Source organism: Marmota marmota, unplaced genomic scaffold, assembly GCF_001458135.2.
Source record: "Marmota marmota marmota unplaced genomic scaffold, marMar, whole genome shotgun sequence".
In the NCBI taxonomy this organism is placed as follows: domain Eukaryota; kingdom Metazoa; phylum Chordata; class Mammalia; order Rodentia; family Sciuridae; genus Marmota; species Marmota marmota.
In genome coordinates this window covers 6,354,199-6,375,618 of record NW_025999891.1, presented here as the reverse complement: position 1 = coordinate 6,375,618, position 21,420 = coordinate 6,354,199, and the positions used below count along the sequence as shown (strand labels likewise).

The window sequence follows — 21,420 nt, the reverse complement described above, 5'->3', positions numbered from 1 at the left end:
AGCTAAACAGGATGATGAAACAGTAGGATTGCAAATTCAAGGCCAGCCTGGGCAATTTTGCAAGACCCTGCTTTAACAATTAAAAACAAAAACAAAAACAAAGGCTGGACATGGTGGTACATGCCTGGAATCCCAGAGACTCAGGAGACTTGAGATAGAAGGAGGCTGAGACAGAAGGATCACAAATTATAGGCCAATCTTAGAAACTTAGTGAGATCCCACCCCAAAATAAAACCAGGTACAGTGACATTTGCTTGTAATCCCAGCTATTCAAGAGGCTGAGGCAGAGGGATTGTAAATTTGAGGGCAGCCTCCGCAACTGAGCAAGACATTGTCTTAAAGTAAAAAATAAAAAAGGATGGAGATGTAGCTCAGTGGTAAAGTGACCCTCAATTAATACCAGTAACACAAAAAACAATAATAATAAAATTAAATTTAAAAAGGGACCACACACCTGTAATCCCAACAACTCAAGAGACTTAGGCAGGAAGAATGCAAGTTCAAGACCAGCCTCAGCAACTTAGTGAGGCCCTAAGTAGCTTAGTGAGATCCTGCCTCAAAAATAAAAAATAAAATGGGCTAGGAATGTAGCTTAGTGGTAAAGTGCCTCTGGGTTCAACTGCTAGTCCCCTCCAACACCTCCCCAAAAAAGGATGGGAGTAGGGAAAGAGGTGTAATCCAGTAGTAGAACACCCCGGGTTCAATTCCAAGTACTAAAAGATAAAGGAAAAATAAAATAAAATTGGACCAAAACTGAGTGTGGTGGCACATGGCTATAATCCTGGCTACTCAGGAGGCTGAGGAAGGAGGATCACAAATTAGAGGCCAATCTAGGCAATTTAGCAAGACCCTGTCTCAACACAAAAAGGGCTAGAGAGGTAGCTCAGTGGTATATAGCCCTGAGTTTAATCCTTAATACCATAAAAGTAAAGGAGAAATTGGATTGTGCATGGGGGGGCTCCTTTAGATGCAAAATATGATATATTAGAAAGAAACAAGCTTTATTCATTTATTTATTTATTTTTGGTAAATAAATGAACCCAGGGCATGCAATCACTGAGCCACATTCTCAACTCTTCATATTTTAATTAGAGATAGGATCTCTCCCTAAGAGGCTTAGGGCCTCACTAAATTGCTAAGTCTGGTTTCAAACTCACAATCTTCTTGCCTAGGCCTCCAAGCCACTGGGTTTACAGATATGTACCACTCTGCTTTAAAGTTAAAAATACATTCAAATCTCAGTGTCATGTCAATTTGCAGGCGCTCGCATACACACATACACATACACACACACACACACACACACAAACACATCATACTTCAATAAAAAGCTTATACTGAAACAAAACCAAGGCTACTATACTTATGAAAAAATTATTAATGTTTCTTAGTCTCTGTTTATAACCTTTGATTACCAATAACCACCTTACAGAATTTGTAATAGGTATATAAAAATATGTGAAGTTTGACACATGGTAGGGACCACACAGTTATCAATTGCATTCCCTTTTACTTTTTTAGTTAAAAATAAACACATGGGCTAGGGATGTAGCTTAGTGTAGAACACTTGCTTAGTACATGTAAGACTCTAGGTCTAATCCCCAGCACTGCAAAAAATAAAAATTAAATAAACACATTATCTTACTACTGCTAAGATGCAGATACTTAGCAAATAAGCCCAGAATCCCAAAATTTACTAAATCAAGTAGAAATTACATTGAAAGATCACCAAAAGAACACTTGCCACAATTCCAGGTTTTTTTAAAGTTAATTTTTTTAAGTTGTAGATGGACACAATACCTTTATTTTATTTATTTAAATATTTTTATGTGGTACTGAGGATCGAACCCAGTGGCAAGTGCTCTACCACTGAGTTACAACCCCAGCCCAATTCCAGTGTTTTGATACTAAAACAGTTACTGCCTACTTCCTGCACTAGCTATTACTCTCATGGTATCAAGGTGATTAAGCTAAGGATAGTCATATTTTTGTCAGTCATACATTAGTCATTTGTGGTCAGCAACAATGGACGCACCCAAGTAAGTTGAGCCAAGGTTATAATGAGCCCAGGTGTGGTTGAAGAAGATCCAGAGAGGCACTAGCTGTTGTGAGGAAAGCATAAAGCTCAAAATGAAAGTCATGAATCAGATGATACTATCAAGGAAATTTAATTTTTCGTGTGTAAACCCAGGATCCCACACATGTTAGGCCACTGAGCTACATCCCCAGCCCTTTTAAATTTTTATTTTAAGGCAGAGTCTTGTTAAATTACCCAGGCTGTCCTTGAACCTACTATCCTCTTGCCTCAGTCTCCTAAGTAGCTGGGATTACAAGTACGACCCCATCTGGTCCAGTAAATATTGATCCTTTCTGCTTCTGGAAGCTGATTAAATTTTCTGGTTATGATATTGAAAATTAAGGTTGGGCATGTGGTATCACATGCCTGTGATACTAGCTACTTCAAAAGCTGAGACAGGAGGATCACAAGTTTGAGGTTAGCCTGACAATTTAGTGAGACATTGTCTCAAAAAATAAAAAGGAGTAGGGCTGGGTATAGTGGTGCCCACCTATAATCCCAGCGGCTCAGGAGACAGAAGGATAGAGAGTTTAAAGCCAGCCTCAGCAAATATGAGGAGCTAAGCAATTCAGTGAGGCTCTATCTCTAAATAAAATACAAATTAGGGCTGGGGATGTGGCTCAGTAGTCAAGTGCCCCTGAGTTTAATCCCCAGTACCAAAAAGAAACAAGAGGGTAGGGAGGTAGCTCAGTGGTAGAATGCCCCTGAATTTAATCCCCAGGACTGAAAAAATAAAAAATAAAAATAAAAAGCAGGGGGCTGGGAATATAGTTCAGTGTAGAGAGCTTGCCTGCCTGTCTGAGCCTGGATTCAATCCCCATACCTAGGGGCAGCAGGTGGAGGATCACATATATTGGGACTTGATACTGCTCTCTATTGCCTAATAGCAGTCTTTCAGTGCATCTTGACCACTGAGCCACATCTCTAGCCTTTTATTTTTTATTTTGAGACAGGATCTCACTAAATTGCTTAGGGCCTCACTAAATTGTTGAGGCTGGTCTGAAACTTGCAATCATCCTGCCTCAGTCTTACAAGTCTCTAGGAATATAAACATGTGACACCATATGCAGCTTAGGTTAGAATTTCTAAATGGTATCTTTGAAAAGATGTCATTTCTCACTTTACTCCAGACTAAGTTTGCAGCATACCTTAGGACTAGACAAACTTCCAATGGCTTGGGAGGCTGAGGCAGGAGGAACATGAGTTACCAAAATAAATAAATAAATAAATAAATAGATGGTGTAGATAAGCTACTTCAAAAGCCCATTAATTATTTGAACCTGGCCCTAGAAATTCACTGATTTTAAACAAGTATATATGCACAAATAAAATGGTGAAAATAAGTAGATAAATAAATCAGTAACTTCTATAATAGGAAACATATCATTTTATTGGTTACCAAAAGTTACATATTATTTTTACAATGATGAGGATTGAACCCCCAGCATTAAAATTGCTAAGCAAATACTTAACACTTTATCACTGAGCTATGTTCTATCCATGTATCTGTCTTAATTTTGTGAGAATAAATTTGCCAGAATAACAAGAATAATTTTCAAAGCTAAGTAATAAATGGGGGATTTGCATGTCTAGAAAATTAAATTGTATTATAAAGCCTTCAGGATTAAAAGCATACTTCTCATGCATTAGTAGGCAAGCAGTGTGATGTAATAGATTAGAAAACCAGATACAGCCAGGCGTGGTGGTTTACCCCTATAATCCCAGGGACTAAGGAGGCTAAGGCAGGAGGATAGCAAATTCAAAATCAGCCTCACCAACTTAGTGAGGTCCTAAGCAACTTAGCCAGACCCTATCTCAAAAACTAAAAAGGGCTGGAGATTTGGCTTAGTGGTAAAGCGCCGCTGGGTTCAATCCCTGGTACCAAAAAAAAAGAAAGAAAGAAAGAAAGAAAACCAGCAATAGACTTAAGGACTTAAGTTCACATTTAAGAACTTGTATGTGGTAACAATAGCATTCAAATTAGTGGAAAAAGTAACAGTTAATGAAACATGTTGGGACAAATTTCTCAACATTTGGATAAATATGAGGCAAAATTAATTAAAGACAGATTAAATTATACATGTTAAAATGAAATTGTAAATGTATTCAAAAAAATGGTATTATTATTTATGTAACTTTCAGATGGTATCAGAGGCTCTATAGAATAGGCTCTCGAGTCTGGAAGATCTAAGTTCAAGTGCTGACCCCAACATCAACTGGAACGGAACCTTAAGCAAATCACTTACAACTTTTTGTTTATTTTTAAAATGTAAGATGGAGCTGGGTTTGGTGGCACACTCCTATAAATCCCAGCTACTTGGGAGGCTAAAACAGGAGGATCACAAATTTGATGCCAGCCTAGACAATTTATGGAGACCTTGTCTCAAAATAAAAAATAAAAAGGACTTGGGATGTAGCTCAGTGGTATAGCACTTAGGCAGTATGGGTGAGGCCATGGATTCAATCCCACACACACAGAAAAAAATTTCAGAACTTACTCTAACCTACTTTTAATTACTTCTTAACCTTCCTTCATTTGTAGAATAGAGATAATAATACCTCATCATAGCTTGATATTAAGCAAAATAGGATAAAAGACCTTACAATTAAACACAAAGTATCATTATTATGAAATAGGCTCTTTCTAATCAGGGTACCAAAATCACAAACTGTTAAGCAACGGAGTGATAAAACTGAACATACAAAATCAAGAATTGTGTAATTCAGTGCCAGAAGTCCTTCACACCTGAGACAAACTGAGTAATTCACTTGAATTAGCAAATACAAGCATCATACTTATTATGAATTAGACATTACTTGAATGAGTCAGAGTTAAGGGAACTTGGAGCTAGGACTTAACAGAGTTGAGTCTTAGTTAACTTCAAGGACAACAAGATACATGAATTAGAATGCCAGTATGAGATGAAAAGGTGTAAATATAGCAACTATATACCTGAAAATGCTAACCCTCTACTTCCAGCGCAGAATAACATTATGATTACAGAGTATATTTCACTGAAACTTGATGAATCCAGGAGAACATCAGCATTCTGGGCTAGGACTCCTAAGGCTCTGGAGCCTTAAGAAATTGATTTTTTTTAAATTAAGTACCTTATTTGATTCCAGGAGTCACATTCTAAATGGAAATTACGAAATGAGGTGGATGTATTGACTACTTGATTTTTTTTTTTTTTTCAAAGCTTAAGTCCTATAATTCCAGATCACGACTGAGAATCTGACCCTAGGATCCTGCCGTGACATGTCACAAGTCTAAAACTTCAAGTTCCACCCACAATTCAGGATCTGGGAATGGGCTATGTCTTCTTAAATCCTGAATTGCAGTGACCCCACAAATATCTCACAATCCCAATGTTTGTCAGTATTTACTACGACTCTAAGAAACGACACTACGTTGGCAACTGTCCCACACAAAGTTCTAACTGTGGGTCCTTACCATGGCCCTCCTTTGCCATTCCGTATGCAAACCAAGGATCACCCTCCTCCCACCCCCACCCTACAATCCCCAACAGATGAAGGAAAGAATTTGACAGAAACTTGACCTCACCTCAATCTCGTAGTCCTTCACTGGAGGGGGAGCAGCTGCAGCCGCCATGGCCAGGACCCCCACCATGCTCCCTGCTTCCCCGAATCCCAGCTCCTAGGACCTTGCGCGGTCCGGCTCAGCCTGCCTGGAGGCCATGGAGCTGGCCGGCTCCGGTAGGAGCGAATTGCTGGGCCGCCGAGTCAGTCTCAAGGGCCCACCGCGCCCACCCGCCCAAAACGGGCGCGGAGACTGGGCCCAGCTCCGTCGAGTCAAACGCGGAAAAAGGCGGTGACAAAGCGCGGGCAGCGAGGGCCCTGGGACGCGGCCGGCAGTGCAGGACGCCTCAGAGGCGGCAGTTCCAGGCTGAGCGCCCAGGACTTGAGCCCGGGTGCCTACAGCCAACAGAACACAGATCGGGCCGCGGGGCTTCGGCGGGAGTTCTTGTCAATTGGGTTTTCGCGCCGTCCTGAGCGTAGGGGGCGGAGTTTACGGCTGCTTTGGAAGCCTACGCGGATGGTGAGTCAGGAGGGCCAAAATACGTCTCTTGACAAACCTGCAAAAGACGGAGCCAATTGCTTTGTTTAATTTAAAATCAGCCAAGGTTTTGGACATTCAGACTTTTTCTGTTGTATAACACAGTGTCACCATTAAAAACTAATGATTTGACTAAGGTCACCTAGTCAGTTAATGGCAGAATGAAAATTTAGACTTTAAGCTAGCCCTTTTTTAAAAAGTGAAAATGGGAAAAATACGAAAAATTGAATAATTGATTGCATTCCTAAATGTAAATTGATTATAGACTAAAATGCTAATATCTTGGTAGCGTCCTACCTGGAGACTCGTCCATTTGGGGGTCCTAAATTTTTATACCTCTAACTGGACTCTAGAGGCATTTTCTCATGGATTTCATTGTTGGGAGCAGCAAACAAACACAAAATTATTGCCTCATCTGGCATGTTTTCAGTTTCTGTAGGATATCAATAGTTCGCTGGTTTCTTGTGAGGGTAATCTCATGCAGCAACTGCAATATTTTCATGGATTCTTTAAACTTTTATTTTTTTTTTACCTAAAATTGCAATTACACAAATAAACAGTTTTATTTAGGTGCATAGTTTCAACAGCATGGTACTTAAGAACCGGGTTATGTAAACTGTTTTTAACTATTAATTAACCTTTTTTTAATCTTTATTTATTTATTTTTATGTGGTGCTGAGGATCAAACCCAAGGCTTAGCACATGCTAGGCAGACGGCACTACCACAGAGCTACAACCCCAGCCCAATTAACCTTTTCTTTTATTCTTCCCTCTTGACGTGCAGTTTCATTGAGAGAGCTCCAAGGTAGGACCTCAAAGAAGCTCCTACTTTTACAAATTGTTATTATTAACTCAATTTTTTTTTTTTTTTTTGGTGTATGTGTGTGTGTGTGTGTGTGGGTATGCCGGTGATTGAACTCAGGGGCACTCGGCCACTGGGTCACATCCCCAGCCCTATTTTGTATTTTATGTAGAGATAGGGTCTCACCGAGTTCCCTAGCGCCTCGGTAAATTGCTGAGGCTGGTTTTGAACTCACGATCCTCCTACCTCCGCCTCCTGAGCCACTGAGATTTACAGGCAAGCGCCATTGCACCCGGCTACAGTAAGTTTTGTTATGTTCTTTGACATTTTTAACCAAGAACAGGCATTACTTGAATAAATATAAAAGTTAATAATGCCGGCAATCCCCGGCACCAAAAACAACAACAACAACAACAAAAATCCACTGTACAAAATAACTGATTTCTGATTCATATGTCAGACCTATGTCCTAGAGGCAGCTACTTCCATCAATCATTACAAGTGTTTTGTTTGTTTTGGTACCTGAGATTGAACCCAAGTGAGTTTAACCACTGAGTCAATCCCCAACCCTTCTTATTTTTTTTTTATCTTGAGACATGGTCTCCTTAAGTTGCTTAGGACCTCACCAAATTGCGGAGGCTGGCTTTGAACTCCTGAGTCCTGAGTCGTCGCTGTGACTACAGACATGCACCATGGCGCCCAGCTTTTTAAATACCATAATATTGTCACCAGCATGGGATCTGAAGAAATTCCCAGAAGGGAAAGGGGGACCTCAACGCAACCCTGGTGGGTTCTTAATTTATACTACAGAAAGGAGAGGCACAAAAATTTAAGAAAGTAGTCTGAGGGCTGGGGATGTGGCTCAAGCGGTGGTAGCGCGCTCGCCTGGCATGCGTGCCAGCACCACATACAAAACAAAGATGTTGTGTCCGCTGAAAACTAAAATATAAATATTAAAAAATTAAAAAAAGAAAGTAGTCTGAAATGGGTGTAATCCCAGGCAGGAGGATCGCAAATTCAAAGCCAGCCTCAGCAAAATTAAAAAATCAAAAATTTAAATAAACAATAAAAGGGCTGAGGATGTTGCTTAGTAGTTAAGCGCCCCTTGGTCCCATCCCTGGTACCAAAAAAGAGTAATTATCTCAGGGGGAGTCCTGGATGAGGCAATTTTCAGCTCTGACATTCTGGATTAGCAGCCCCCACACTATGGGCGCTAGGACTACATTCAACCTGTTGCCTGTTTTTGTATAGCTTTTCAAAGAATCATTTTTTACCTTTTTAAATAGTTGGGGGAGCATGCAAAAATTATTTTGTGATTTGTGAAAATTATGTAATATTCAAATTTCGGTGTCCTTAAGTGTCTTTTTTTTTTTTTTTTTTTTTTTTTTTTTNTGCGGCGCGGCCTGATGAGAGGGACCATGGAACTGGAGCCGGAGCTGCTGCTGCAGGAGGCCCGTGAGAACGTGGAGGCGGCGCAGAGCTACCGGCGCGAGCTGAGCCACCGGCTGCAGGGGCTGCGGGAGGCGCAGAGGCAGGTCGGAGGGCCGCACCCTAAGGGGCGCTGTGGGCCCGGGAGGTCGCGGGGTGCCGAGCGGTGGGCTAGGACTCCGGATGGTGGGAGTGTCCGAAAACTCCGGAGAAAGAGGGGGAGAGCTCTGAAGAAGGACAGGGACCTCGAAAGGTCTGAGAATGGGGCGCTGGGAATTGGGGAAGTTTTAGGGGAAGCCAAGTTTGGGGGAATCGTACGAAATTGTGCGGAGTGTTCCCTAAACCGTGAGGGGCAGCGATGGGAGGGAATAGGACTGGCGTCCGAGGTTGGGGAGAGTGAGGGACCAAAGCAAAATCCGAGGGATCCAAAGGGTAGTGATGACTGAACAGAATCGGGAGGTGGGATTTTATTTGGGAAAACTTGTGTGTTAGCGATTAATTTTAGAGAGCCTGAGAAAAAACGGGGGCAGTGATGACCTGGTGAGAGCTGAAGGGGGAGGAGACAAAATGGATATTGGAACCGAAGGACTAAAGTGAAAGGGAAGAGGTAGGGATAGAGAAACCGTAACGTTAACACTAAATGAATGGGGTTAGTGTTTGAATGCCTCATATGATCTTGAATACATTTCGTAGAAATCGGAGTCATCTTTTCTAGGTAGTTTAGAATTTAAGGATAAGGTTAATTGGAAGGGCAGAGGAAGGAAAATGAAGTGCTTGAAGGAGGATATACAAAAGCCAAGGGACAGATTTTAAAGAGAGGAGTGCTCAAGGGAGAAGCTAAATATACCTGCAAGTGGTGGAGTTATCTTTTCCAAGGGGAAAAGATTATCAAAGTTGTAGGAAAGCCACATGGTTTCTCTACACCCTCAAACATACACAGAAAAAAAGATATAACCTACTGCTTATGTGTGATTGGACAAGTAGTTCTTTAAGTCTACTAATAACCTAAGGGCTTCATAAATGCATTTTGAATGAGTGGGATTCCATCTGAATTTCTCTAGGTCTCATTTGTTATTAATAGATATTGTCAAGCTAGTCAGTCCTAGTGGCAAAGAATCTGAAAATGTTAGAAGACTATTGTCATAGTGTCTTTGGATCTTGTCATCACTAAGAATACTCAACATACCTTGGGCTTTATGTATTTTAAAGTCCTTGTAGAACTGATGTAGGCCAGACATCATTTTCATTTTAGTAGCAAAACTGAGACTAGAATCTAGGTATGATTTGGTGAACACTTTTTCACGGCATTCGAATACACTTCTCTGGATTTTCCTTTGAAAACATCTGCATTATTCTTTCTGCTATTTTGATGTAAAGGTTCTAATTCAAGGACATTGTTTAAAAAGATATTAAAATACCTCTTAATATACAACTAATGTGCCAGCCAGTTAGAATATGTCTGAGCATAACAATTGTTTTAACAATATCAGTAATTAAGTATCAATAGACATAAAGGGAGTGAACACCTGGGAGTGGTACTTATTAACTTCTCATGTGATATTGAATGCATTAAAAAAAAATTAGTGTGACTCCATCCTTCATGGTTTAGTATTCAATTTCCAAACCAATATTCTTTTAAATTTTATATCCAATAATTTAAATAGAGGACATACTTTCCTATAATTTAGTGTTATTTAGTATGGTTTTCCTTTTTGTTCTGTTTCGTTTTGAAAGCCATTGTCTTGGGCCTGAGACAGAAAAAAAACTAAAGGAGCATCCATCAACAGACTTCTGATGACATTGCCTTCTGACAAGGAGGCTAAGTGTGGTTCTCTTTTGTCAACTGGAATGTGTTTTGTGCCAGTGCCAGTTACAAAGGCTAATTCTATTCAATTGTGTGTGTTTGGGTTTGTAGAATAAGTCCACTGTTAACTTGTGTTTTAAGGAAGGTCTGTGTTACAAAAATATTATCAAAATAAGCAGTTGGTTTTGTTTGGTGGTTAGGATATTTTTAGAGTCCCAGTCATTTTCAGAATAACTACATAAAATATATGGCTTTTTAGCCAAAGAGTTTGCATGGGGAAGAATGAGAAGATCAGAAAGGAAGGGATGTATTTAGTTTTTTGCTTGCTGATTTTATTTACTTTTGGCAAATGATGTTGGGGGCGGGGGTGATACCAGGGATCAAACCCAGAGCCTTGTGCAGGCTAGGCAAGCACTTTACACTGATATGCCTCCAGTCCCTGATATTTTCCAGTTGAGATATAATTTATATACCATAAAATTCGTGTTTTAAAGCATTCAATTCAGTGGCTTTTAGTGTGTTTACAAAATTACTAATTATTGATTAATTCCAGAATCACCACCCCTACCCCCTGAAAAATTCCATATCCCTAGTTGTTATTCTTACCAGCGCCTGTCAACTAAACTATTTTCTGTTTCTATGGATTTGCCTGTTCTGGGCATTTCATATAAATAGAATCATACATTATGTACAATATGTATTCATTCTTGATTATCATCATTATTTATTTATTTATTGAGACAAGGTCTTGCTAAATTGCTTAGGGCCTTGCTAATTTGATGAAGCTGGCTTTGACCTTGTGATCTTCCTGCCTTAGCCTCCAGCCAGACACCATGCTGGGCCCTGCTCTTTTTTATTTCAATTTTGAGACAGAATCTGGCTAACTCGAGACGTTGTCTGGCTCGTCTGAAACTTGCAATTCTGCCTCACTTTTTCTAGTAACTGGGGTTACAGGCTTGCACCACCATCCTGGCCATGTTTTTACCGTTTTCTTCTTCTTTTTTTGGGGGGGGGGGTATGTGTGTAGTACTGGGGATTGAACCCAGAGCACTCTATATCCCAGCCTTTTCATTTTTAATTTTGAGACAGGGCCTCACTAAATTGCATAGTCTTGCCTTGAACTTGGGGTCCTCCTACCTCAATCTCCTTACCTAGTAGCTAGGATTACAGGCAGGCACCATGACAGCCAGCTATGTTTTTACTTTTTTAGATTATATTAACAAATTACTGGATCACATGGTAACTCTTTTATTTTAATACCTTTATTTTATTTATTTATTTTTGTATGGTGCTGAGGATTGAACTCAGTGCCTCACACATCAGAGGCAAACGCTCTACCACTGAGCCACAACCCTACCCTCTAACACATGGTGACTCTTTTTGTTTTAAGATTTGTTTAACCTTTCCCGGAACTCTTGTCATATCTTTTATCTTTACTTTTGTTTCTTACCCTTTAAAAATATCTTGTGAAATTTGTTTCATATTAAGAAATCATGTGCCAGGTGTATAATCTGCAAGTTGGTAGGTTGAGGCAGGAGGATTGTGAATTCAAGACCAGCCTCAGCAACTTAGCAAAGCCCTAAGCAACTTAATGAGACCCTGTCTCAAAAAAAAAAAAAAAAAAAAAAAAAAAATTAAAAGAGCTGGGGATGTGGCTTAGTGGTTAAGTGCCCCTGGGTTCAATCCTTGGTACAAAAAAAAAAAAAAAAAATCAAAAACCTGTCAACATGTAGCAGTTTCTCCTCTGTGGTTAAGTTTAGGCCTTCCTCTCTGTTTTCAGAGAAAAGGAAGTTCTGTGTAGGAATGCAAGGGTTGTCTGTAGCTTTTATTGTTTGAATAAGTTAAAGGCAAGAGAGATGTTGGTTGTCTTCAGGAAATCAGATAATGTTTACAGCCACCCTATCCTGAGGTTGAAATCATTAAGAAGAATTCTTTATAGTCCTTGGAATCTTTGGTTCTAAGTTGTAAATACCACAGAAATTAACTCCTACTCTCCTAAAATGTTCATTTATTCATTTACTCAGTAAATATTTATTGGGCATCAGAGGTACTTCTGTATACTATATACTGTGGTCAGAGAAAAGATCATTGTCCTCATGAATTTATTCTTATCTTTGGTGGCTGATCATTAGGTTATCATCCCTAAAAATAGAACAAATAAGAAAAACTAAATAAATTCTTGTATATTCATTTTTGGATTTTATTTCCATTGTGGGTTTTTGTTTGTTTGTTTGTTTGTTTTTTTGTTATCACTTGCCCTATTTCTACAGCATTAACTTTTCTGCTTGTTCTAAGTAGAGATAAACTGATCAAGGGATGCAACTGTCTGTTCAGGCCTCACACCGTTGAGGTACCTAGAGGATATTGTTACAATCTGAGGCCTGGTCCTTAAACTTTGCAAATCCAGAGTCGCCATCTTTCTCTGTTATTGAAGGGGGATTGCCTTGCAGTACTAGAGGTGCCTATGGTGAGAAAGCTAATATTTTAGTTCAGGTGCAGTTAATTGTTTATAAAATGAATCTACTGGCCTTCATGTGTCTTTTAATAGGGTGATTTTTTTGTTGTTTTTTGTTTTGTCTTTCCTTGCACTGACAGAATGAAGTGTCTCTCCCTCAGAGAAAATGATTAGATCCTGGTACATAATTGAGATACTGTTTGAGAGCCCTGCCCAGCTCTGGCCAGTGGTGTCCCTTAGATCCTTGCTACAAGTGTGATTCATAATCTTCAGGAGTGTTATCACTTATGAAGAATTCAATGGTGTGGTGGTGCACTCTGTAATTCCTGCAAGTTGGTATGTTGATGCAAGAGGATTATTATTTGTGAAGAATTGAAAACCTCAGGCTCCACCCCGACCTACTGATCAGAGTCTGCACTTTAGCAAGTTCCCAGGCATGATATACCTGCACATTAAAGAAAAGGCATACTGTCTTAGAGTACATCATTATCGCTTCAGCTCTTTACTGATTTCTGTTGCTTAAACTGTGTTTTCATAAATTGCTGTGGTTATCTTCAAGGTTAAAATGTTGTTTGAAATACCGCACATTTGTTTGTTAGATAATTGTGCAGAGATATACAAGGGAATAACTGACAAACTCAAGTCAAAACTTGTCTAACATGTCCTCATACCTGTAACATGGCCATTTGATGAATAAGTTTTCCACAGCATTTTCTTTTCTTTCTTTTTCTTTTTTTTTTGGTTTGTTTGTTTGGTACCAAGGATTGAACCAGGGGCTCTTAAACTTTGCAAATCCAGAATCACCATCTTTCTCTGTTATTGAAGTGGGGTTGCCTTGCAGTACCTTTTTTATATTTTATTTAGAGATGGGATCTTGCTGAGTTACTTAAGGCCTCACTAAGTTGCTGAGGCTGGCTTTGAACTCTCAATTCTCCTGCCTCTGTCTCCTGAGCTCCTAGGATTACAGGTGTGTGCCACCCCTTCTTACCTGCTTCATTTCAAAAAAATATTTATTTATTTTTTAGTTGTAGTTGCACACCATACCTTTATTTATATGTGGTGCTGAGGATCAAACCCAGGTCCTTGCACATGCTAGGTGAGCGCTTTACCACTGAACCACAACCCCAGCCCCCCTGCTTCATTTTTTTAAAACAATTAATTTCTGATGACCTTTTGAAGATTTTGCTGCTATTATTTCTTAATTTTTTTTTTATTTGGGCTAGGTGTGATGGTACACACTTTATAATCTCAGCTACTTGGGAGGCTGAGGCAGGATGATCACAAGTTTGAGGCCAGCCTCAACAATTTAGCAAGGAGGCTCTAAATAACTTATTGAGATCCAAGATTAAAAAAGAAAAGAACTAGGGATGTAGCTCAATATCAGAGCACCCTTGAGTTCAATCTCCATTTCCAAAAAATAAAATATAAGTTTCATTTGTTATTAAAAATTTACATTTAAACGGCTTTCTGTTTTGTTTGTTTGTTTGTTTGTTTTTTATGGTACTAGGGATTGAACCTAGGGTAATTGCCCATGATAGACAAGCATTCCACCACTAAGCTACATGCCTAATTCTTATTTTAAGACAGGTTCTTGCTAAATTATCCAGGCTGACCTTGAATTTGCAACCATCCTACCTCAGCTTCCCAAGTCCTGGGATTACAGATTTGCACCACCACACCCCACTTGACTGGTATTCTTGATATTCCTGATGTATAATACTACATGCTTTATAGATCACAATTCCCACAGGATTTGAAGACACAGTGTACTAAAGACTGGGACATATATAGAACCCAGTAAAGAAAAAAAATAGGTTATTTCAGAAAACCAAGACAGGAAGTCTTAGTAGCTCAGCAAAGAAAAAAAGCTATTATTGCTCCTTTTATCTCTCACTTCCCCTCTGTTACCCATTTTCAAAACAGTACAAAAATCTGCTTGAATATAATTTGTTACAGCAGTAGCACTTTAAAATGTCCCTGTTGTACTATTGTAAGAAAAATTTAAATCTAGATCTAGGGAAAACCAAGAACAAATGAAATCCTTTAAAAATAATCTCTAATTCTACTATTTGCTGACAGCTGTGGTAAACATTTTGGTGTATCCTACACCTGCCCTACAAAGTTGAGAGACTTCTTTTTTTTTTTTTTTTTTTTTAATTTTTTAATATTTATTTTTTAGTTTTCTGCGGACACAACGTCTTTGTTTGTATGTGGTGCTGAGGCTCGAACCCGGGCCGCACGCATGCCAGGCGAGCACGCTACCACTTGAGCCACATCCCCAGCCCGAGAGACTTCTTCTATACATGCAGTTTTGTATCTTTTTTTTTTTTTTGGCTAGCATTGTAAGCATTTATCAAGAAAATTTTTTCACCTGCAGCATAATTTTTAATGCAGAGGTGAGTGGAGTGTATTATGTAGATTTTTGTGGAGCATTTGTTGGTAGTAGGCTGAAAGTATTTACTTAGGTACCCAAAAATACTTAAAGCAAAGCTCTGCAAGCAAAACTAAATAATTTAAACTTAGGTGGGGGTAGGAGGGAGGGGCCACACAAATATCTCATGTGCTATTTAATAATTTTCATAGAGAAGAACTATTCTTATTACTATAAACCCAGGAAATATGATTGATTTTGTCATTTAAAAATCTGAACAAGAGGGGCTGGGGTTGTGACTCAGTGGCAGAGTGCTTGCCTTGCGTATATGAGGCACTGGGTTCAATCCTCAGCACCACATAAAAATAAGTAAAGGTATTTTAGAAATTAATTAAATAAATAAATAATAAAAAGGTATTATGTCCATTTACAACTAAAAAATGTTAAACAGGGTGCGGGGCTGGGGTTGTTGCTCAGTGGATAGCGCTCGCCTAGCATGTGTGAGGCACTGGGTTCAAGTCTCAGTACTACATATAAATAAACAAATAAAATAAAGATCCATTGACAACTAAAAAAATATTAAAAAATAAAAATAAAAAGCCAAACAAATGTAGGGTAGTCTTTTATTATTGAGAGCTATCAGCGAATCACTTATACTTGCATTTACTTAACAGGAACAAGTTAGCTTCAAGATCCAGTGAAATGTAATTTTTCTGATTTTCAGGTTCCTTAATTGTAAAATGAGGATCAAGATAGTGCCTACTGTAGCTGACCAATGTGAGAACTGAAATGAGAAACATTTTTAAAATGTTAAGCACAATGCTTACAATGTGGGACATTCTTAATTACTAATAGCCATAATAATAAATCCACTATGTATTGTTTTCAAGGTGACAATTCCTACTTCAACTGGCAGCTTATTCTTTAAGCTTATAGTCTCTTCTAGCAGAATGCCATTTTTTATACGATTTATTTTTATTTTTTTTAGTCATACATGACAGCAGAATGTATTTTGACATATAATACATACATGGAATGTACATACATCAATCATATTGTCTATTCTAGCAGAATGCCATTTTTGAACTCTGGTGGCAGTTTGTGGTTGTCCCACTTTTAATGCTTATTATACTTGTACATACAGTTGTCTGTCTTCCTTACTCAGAATGAGAGATTTTTTAGATCAGGACCATGCCTTATTTATCTTTACTATCCCAATTCCTGGCATGTACTAGACCTTAAAAATTGGTTGAAATAATGCCTTCAAGAATTTTGTGGGTTGGGGCTGGGGATGTGGCTCAAGTGGTAGCGTGCTTGCCTGGCATGCGCGGGGCGCTGGGTTCCATCCTCAGCACCACATAAAAACATAAAATAAAATAAAGATGTTGTGTCTACCGAAAACTGAAAAATAAATATTAAAAAATTCTCTCTCTCTCTCTCTCTCTCTCTCTCTCTCTCTCTCTTCTCTCTTCTCTCTCTTCTATCTTAAAAAAAAATAATAATTTTGTGGGTTTGATTTTGCAGTCATCCTTTTTAGATTGTCTGCAGCTTTCTCTGTGACAAACAGGGTCATATATACCCTATTTATTAATAAAGTTAATTAAGAATTAAATATTTGTTTTATCATATAGTTTGGTTATCTTGTTGTATAATAAACTGTGCCAAAGCTTAACAGGTTAAAAAACAATCATTTTATTTGCTTACAGTTCTGGAGGGTGACTGGAACTGAGTTTTCTTGGCAACACTCTTGTGATTGCAGTCAGATGGCAACTGGGGCTGGAATGTCCAAGACAGAATGTTTACTTACGTGTTTGGAGCCTTGGTGTTAGCAGGACTCAGTTGGAATGCTGGGCCTCAGCACCACTCTCTTTCTCCTCCTCTCCCATATCTTCCTCTCCCTTTCTCCTTCCTTCCTCTTTTCCCCTTCTTCTCTCTTTCTCCTTTACCCCCTCCGCCCTCCACTTGTCCTCTCTATAAGGATAGCCATACTACTTTTCAAACCATACTACTTTGAAACCACAAGACTAGAAGTTGCCAGGTGTTCTTAAGACTGAGGCCTGGAGCTGTCACTCATCAGTTTCAGTCTATTGCTGTGCACATGTGACTATGTTGTTAGTCATAGGCCAGCCCAGATTCTAGGACAGAGGACTACAGGAGGCTCTGAGTAGCACTGGGAGTTGTGTTTCCTGGTTCATTGGGGGCCACTAATATAACAGATTACTAAATCATATACTTTTTCTGTTGAGAGTTTTCAAATAAGAATTTTTAAAAACATAACTATAAACTAGATTTGGTGGTACACACCTCTAATCCCAGGGACCCAGGGGGCTGAAGTAGGAGAATCACAAGTCTAAGGCCAGCCCAGACAACTTAGTGAGACCCTCAGCAACTTGTCCCAAAAAGGACTGGGGTTGTAGCTTAATGGTAAAGTTCCTCCTGAATTCAGTCCCCAATACTGGGGTTAAAAAAAAAAAAGTTACTATATATAAGTCTTAAGAGTAAACATAACAGGCTTAGGAGTTAATATTTGAGTCAAATTCAAATTCTTCAAATTCTCTGCCGCTTCATTGACTTAGTGATAGGAGCAGATACGTTAGGCTGACTCCCATGTTACTCATCCATAGATGATTTCTATATAGAGTTGGTTTGTTTATTTATTTTTGATATTGGGAATTGAACCAGGGGGCACTTAACCACTGAGCCACATCCGCAGCCCTTTTAAATATCTTATTTAGAGATAGGGTCTTGCTGAGTTGCTAAGGGCCTTGCTAAATTGCTGAGGCTGGCTTTGAACTCTCGATCCTACTGCCTCAGCCTCCCAAGTCACTGGGATTATAGGCCTGCACCACCACACCAGGCTGTGAGAGGGTTTAAGTGAAACCATGTAAGTAAGTACCTGGCACACCGGGTGCTCAGCAAATGATACCTGCTGCTTTGTTATCGTTGCTGTTGTTATTAATGAGTGATATCTTTGTCAGTGCAAAGACAGATAACTAATGTTGTGCATTTCATATGAACTGAGAGAGACAGTATTTTGGTTAGATTCTTCAATTTCAGTTGACTATGTTATATCTCCCCCAACCTTTTCCCTTTTTCCCTTTTTGGTTCTGGGAAGAACCCAAGGCCTCACACATGCTAAGTGTATATTCTACCACTGATCCTCTACCCAAGCCCTTTACTTCATCTTTTATTTTTGATCATTACGTTCTTGTTAGCTAATGTTTCTTCTTTTTTTTTGTACAGCTCTTTTATTTTTTATTTTGAGACAGGGCCTTGCTAAGTTGCTTAAGTCCTCACTAACTTTGAACTTGTGATCCTCCTGCCAAGTTGATGGAATTATAGGTGTACACCACCTCACCTGGCAGCTAATGGTTTCTAAAGAAAGTGTGTTAATATTACCCAGGTTTTAGTTTTTTATTGGTCGAGCAATTGAGAAAATACGTTCTTAGATTAAACCTGAAAAATGTTCTTTCTTCTATAAAGTCATGCACATTCATGTTTTAGAGATGATAGCATAGATTTCACGTTACAAACCATTAAAACTTATTTGGTGAAATATAATATTATATTGACATAGCAATTGTATATTGCTGCTTAAGACTACAGGTCTTTAAATCACTTTCTCCATAGATTTTATGACTTTTTGTTTATAAACTCTGAAGGAAAATATGTCAATTGTTTTTTTTTTTTTTTTTTTGGAGGATTATATTCTCTAGGCCTTTGGTTAGCTAGTATTGATGAATGGCATTTTTTTGTGTGTTTATCATCCTGTTAAAACTGTAAAACAGTTACTTTGAAACTAGAGTCATCTTAAGTAGAAACTTTGTAAATATGTTTAATGGGTTTGTTACACTAGAGGTTTTAGTGGTAAATGAGTTCAGGTTATGTTTAATCAATATATACAATGTGTTATAGTTTCCCTTTTAGACCTTGACTTTTCTTTTGTTTGTTTTCTTCTTAAATCTACCTTGTTACAAGCTGTGAGAATTGTTTTTGCCCTAAATGATGTGGTAGCATTTCGGGCTGATGGTTGCCATACAATGCTTTATGTAGGGGCAAAAAATACATGTTGTAGGAAGAAGTGTTTGTAGCCAATATATAATTTACAGTTTTTCCTGAGAACTCTTTAAAACAAGGTCTGTAAGTACCAAACAACTTGGTGTAGCAGAAAGAGAATGGTTCTTGGGAGTCAGACTGTTTGGGGGGCCCTATAGAGTTCGGTTGTAAACAATGCAGACTCATCTCTCGGAGTTGTGAAGATTTAAAGAGTTAACTGTGAACACAGTAGACCATTGATACCATGTCAAACATGAGGAAATTTATTTAGCAGTGAAGTTCCCATTTTTAAATTAGTTTCATAAAGCCAAGAAAATGAACTTGATTAAATGAGAATTTCTGCGAGAAGAGAGAGATCCCAAATTAGTAGTATCAAGTTTGAAATGGCAAGGGAACAAATTTACAATCAGAGCACAAGAGGTGGGTTTAGAAATGGATTCTTCCTTTCATAGTTCTCTCGCTATTTGTGTTCACTTACTTCCCTTTTTTTTTTTTTTTTTTTTTCTGAGGTTCTGAAACAAAAACAAAACATAGTCAGGGTCTGCAACTGCTGAAGGAGCTTTTGAATTCTTTCTAAAGAGGAAATTGACTTTACCTAACCAGTGCACTTCCTGTGTGTGCTGTATCCGTTAGAGAGTGAAATAGAACCTTGGTATAGTGCTCAACTGCAGTGTTTCCTCTTGGTGGTGGGCTTTTGAAATGTTCTATAGTGTTCTGACATGCTGCCTTCATTTTTTCTGCCATCTGCACTGTGCATACAAATCACATGGGGCCTTGTTCAAAACACAGGTTCTGATTTGGTACTTCTGGATAGAACCTGAGATCTTGCATTTCTAATAACATTCCAGGTGATATATCAAAATCACAAAGCCTTGTCTCTCCCTGGTTCTTTCAAAATGTTTCTTAAAACACCCATAATTGACTTCATTTTTATTCAACGTTTTTTTGTCACATGCTATGTAGAGTGAGGCCTGATTCTCAAGGATCCCAGAGTTGAACAATGTACCAAAACAAATACATTTTGGGTTTATGGCCTTTTTTTCTTTCTTTTTTTTTTTTTTTTTTAATATATTGTATTTGGGTTTGTTTCATAGTTCTGTAGTTAACAATTAAACTTAGATTAGGATTTCTATATTTATTTTTGATATAAGAATTTCTTTTAGTTACTATACAAATATAATTATATTAATGTCAAAAGGAGAAAACAATTATTTGCATGATCTGCCCAGCACATGAAACTACTCCTTCTTTCTGTGTTTCAGTTCTTGGGCATGGGAATCTTTTGTTTTTACATGTTGTAAAATCACTTGAAAACAATATTCTCTTCTGCTTTTTTTTTTTTTTTTTTTCCTTTTCTTTCCATTTTTGGTACCGGGGATTGAACTCATTGGTAACTTATCACTGAGCCATGTCGCTGGAACTTTTTTTTTTTTTTTTAATATATATATTTTTTAGTTGTTGTTGGACCCAATATCCTTATTTTATTTATTTATTTCCATGTGGTGCTGAGGATCAAACCCAGTGCCTCACACGTGCTAGGCAAGCGCTCTACCACTGAGCCACAACTCCAGACCCGCCCCCCTTTTGATACCAGGGATTGAACTCAGGGCCACTTAACAACCAACTGAGCCACATACCCAGCCCTTTTTTATATTTTATTTAGATGTAGGGTCTCATTAAGTTGCTTAGGTCTGCCCTAAGTTACTGAGGCTGGCTTTGAACTTGTGATCCTCCTGTCTCAGCTTCCCAAGCTGCTGGGATTACAGGCCTGCGCCATGACTCCTGGCATTCCCAGCCCCTTTTACATATTATTTTGATACAGGGTCTTTCTAAATATCTGAGGTTGGCGTCAAACTTGTGATCCTGTCGCCTCAGCCCCCCAAGTCACACAGATTACTTGTGTCTTCTGCTTTTTATGTTTGCTATTAAGAGAGTGTAGAGAAAGCTTTCTAAATTTCTCTATTAACTGTTGAAATATTATCCTTTATCCATATTCTGATATGTTGTTTCTTGGTAGATTTTTCTTGTATTTCAAACTCTTTTTTAAAAAATATTTTTTAGGGGGTTGGGATTGTGGCTCAGCAGTAGAGAGCTCGTCTAGCACATGCGAGGCCCTGGGTTCGATCCTCAGCACACATAAAAATACATAAATAAAATAAAGATATTTTGCCCAACTACTTCTAAAAAATAAATATTAAAAAAATATATTTTGGGGGACTGGAGGTGTGGCTCAGTGGTAGAATGCTTGCCTGGCATGTGTGAGGCACTGGATTCAATCCTCAGCACCACATAAAAGTAAATAAAATAAAGGTATTGTGTCCATCTACAACTAAAAATTAAAAAAAAAAA

The 21,420-nt window shown here is 38.5% G+C and overlaps 2 protein-coding genes across 6 annotated transcripts in view; one reads left to right on the top strand and one right to left on the bottom strand.

The window, feature by feature from the left end:
* Atad5 (ATPase family AAA domain containing 5) overlaps window positions 1-6,636 on the bottom strand; it is a 57,504-nt gene extending 50,868 nt beyond the window's left edge. For 2 of the 5 annotated variants that reach the window (XR_007344208.1, XR_007344210.1), the window contains exons 1-2: window positions 6,453-6,636; window positions 5,643-6,174 (exon numbers count right to left, since the gene is read on the bottom strand). The gene's annotated coding sequence lies outside the window, so the exon portion shown is untranslated. The remainder of the gene's footprint in view (window positions 1-5,642; window positions 6,175-6,452) is intronic. The other 3 variants (XM_048794657.1, XM_048794662.1, XM_048794653.1) reach the window with 2 other exon arrangements.
* Window positions 6,637-8,355: 1,719 nt separating this feature from the next.
* Window positions 8,356-21,420, top strand: part of Crlf3 (cytokine receptor like factor 3) — a 39,164-nt gene continuing 26,099 nt past the window's right edge. The window contains exon 1 of the mRNA XM_015501164.2: window positions 8,356-8,492. Within this exon, the coding sequence (XP_015356650.1) occupies window positions 8,364-8,492 (129 nt within the window). The 5' untranslated portion in view covers window positions 8,356-8,363. The remainder of the gene's footprint in view (window positions 8,493-21,420) is intronic.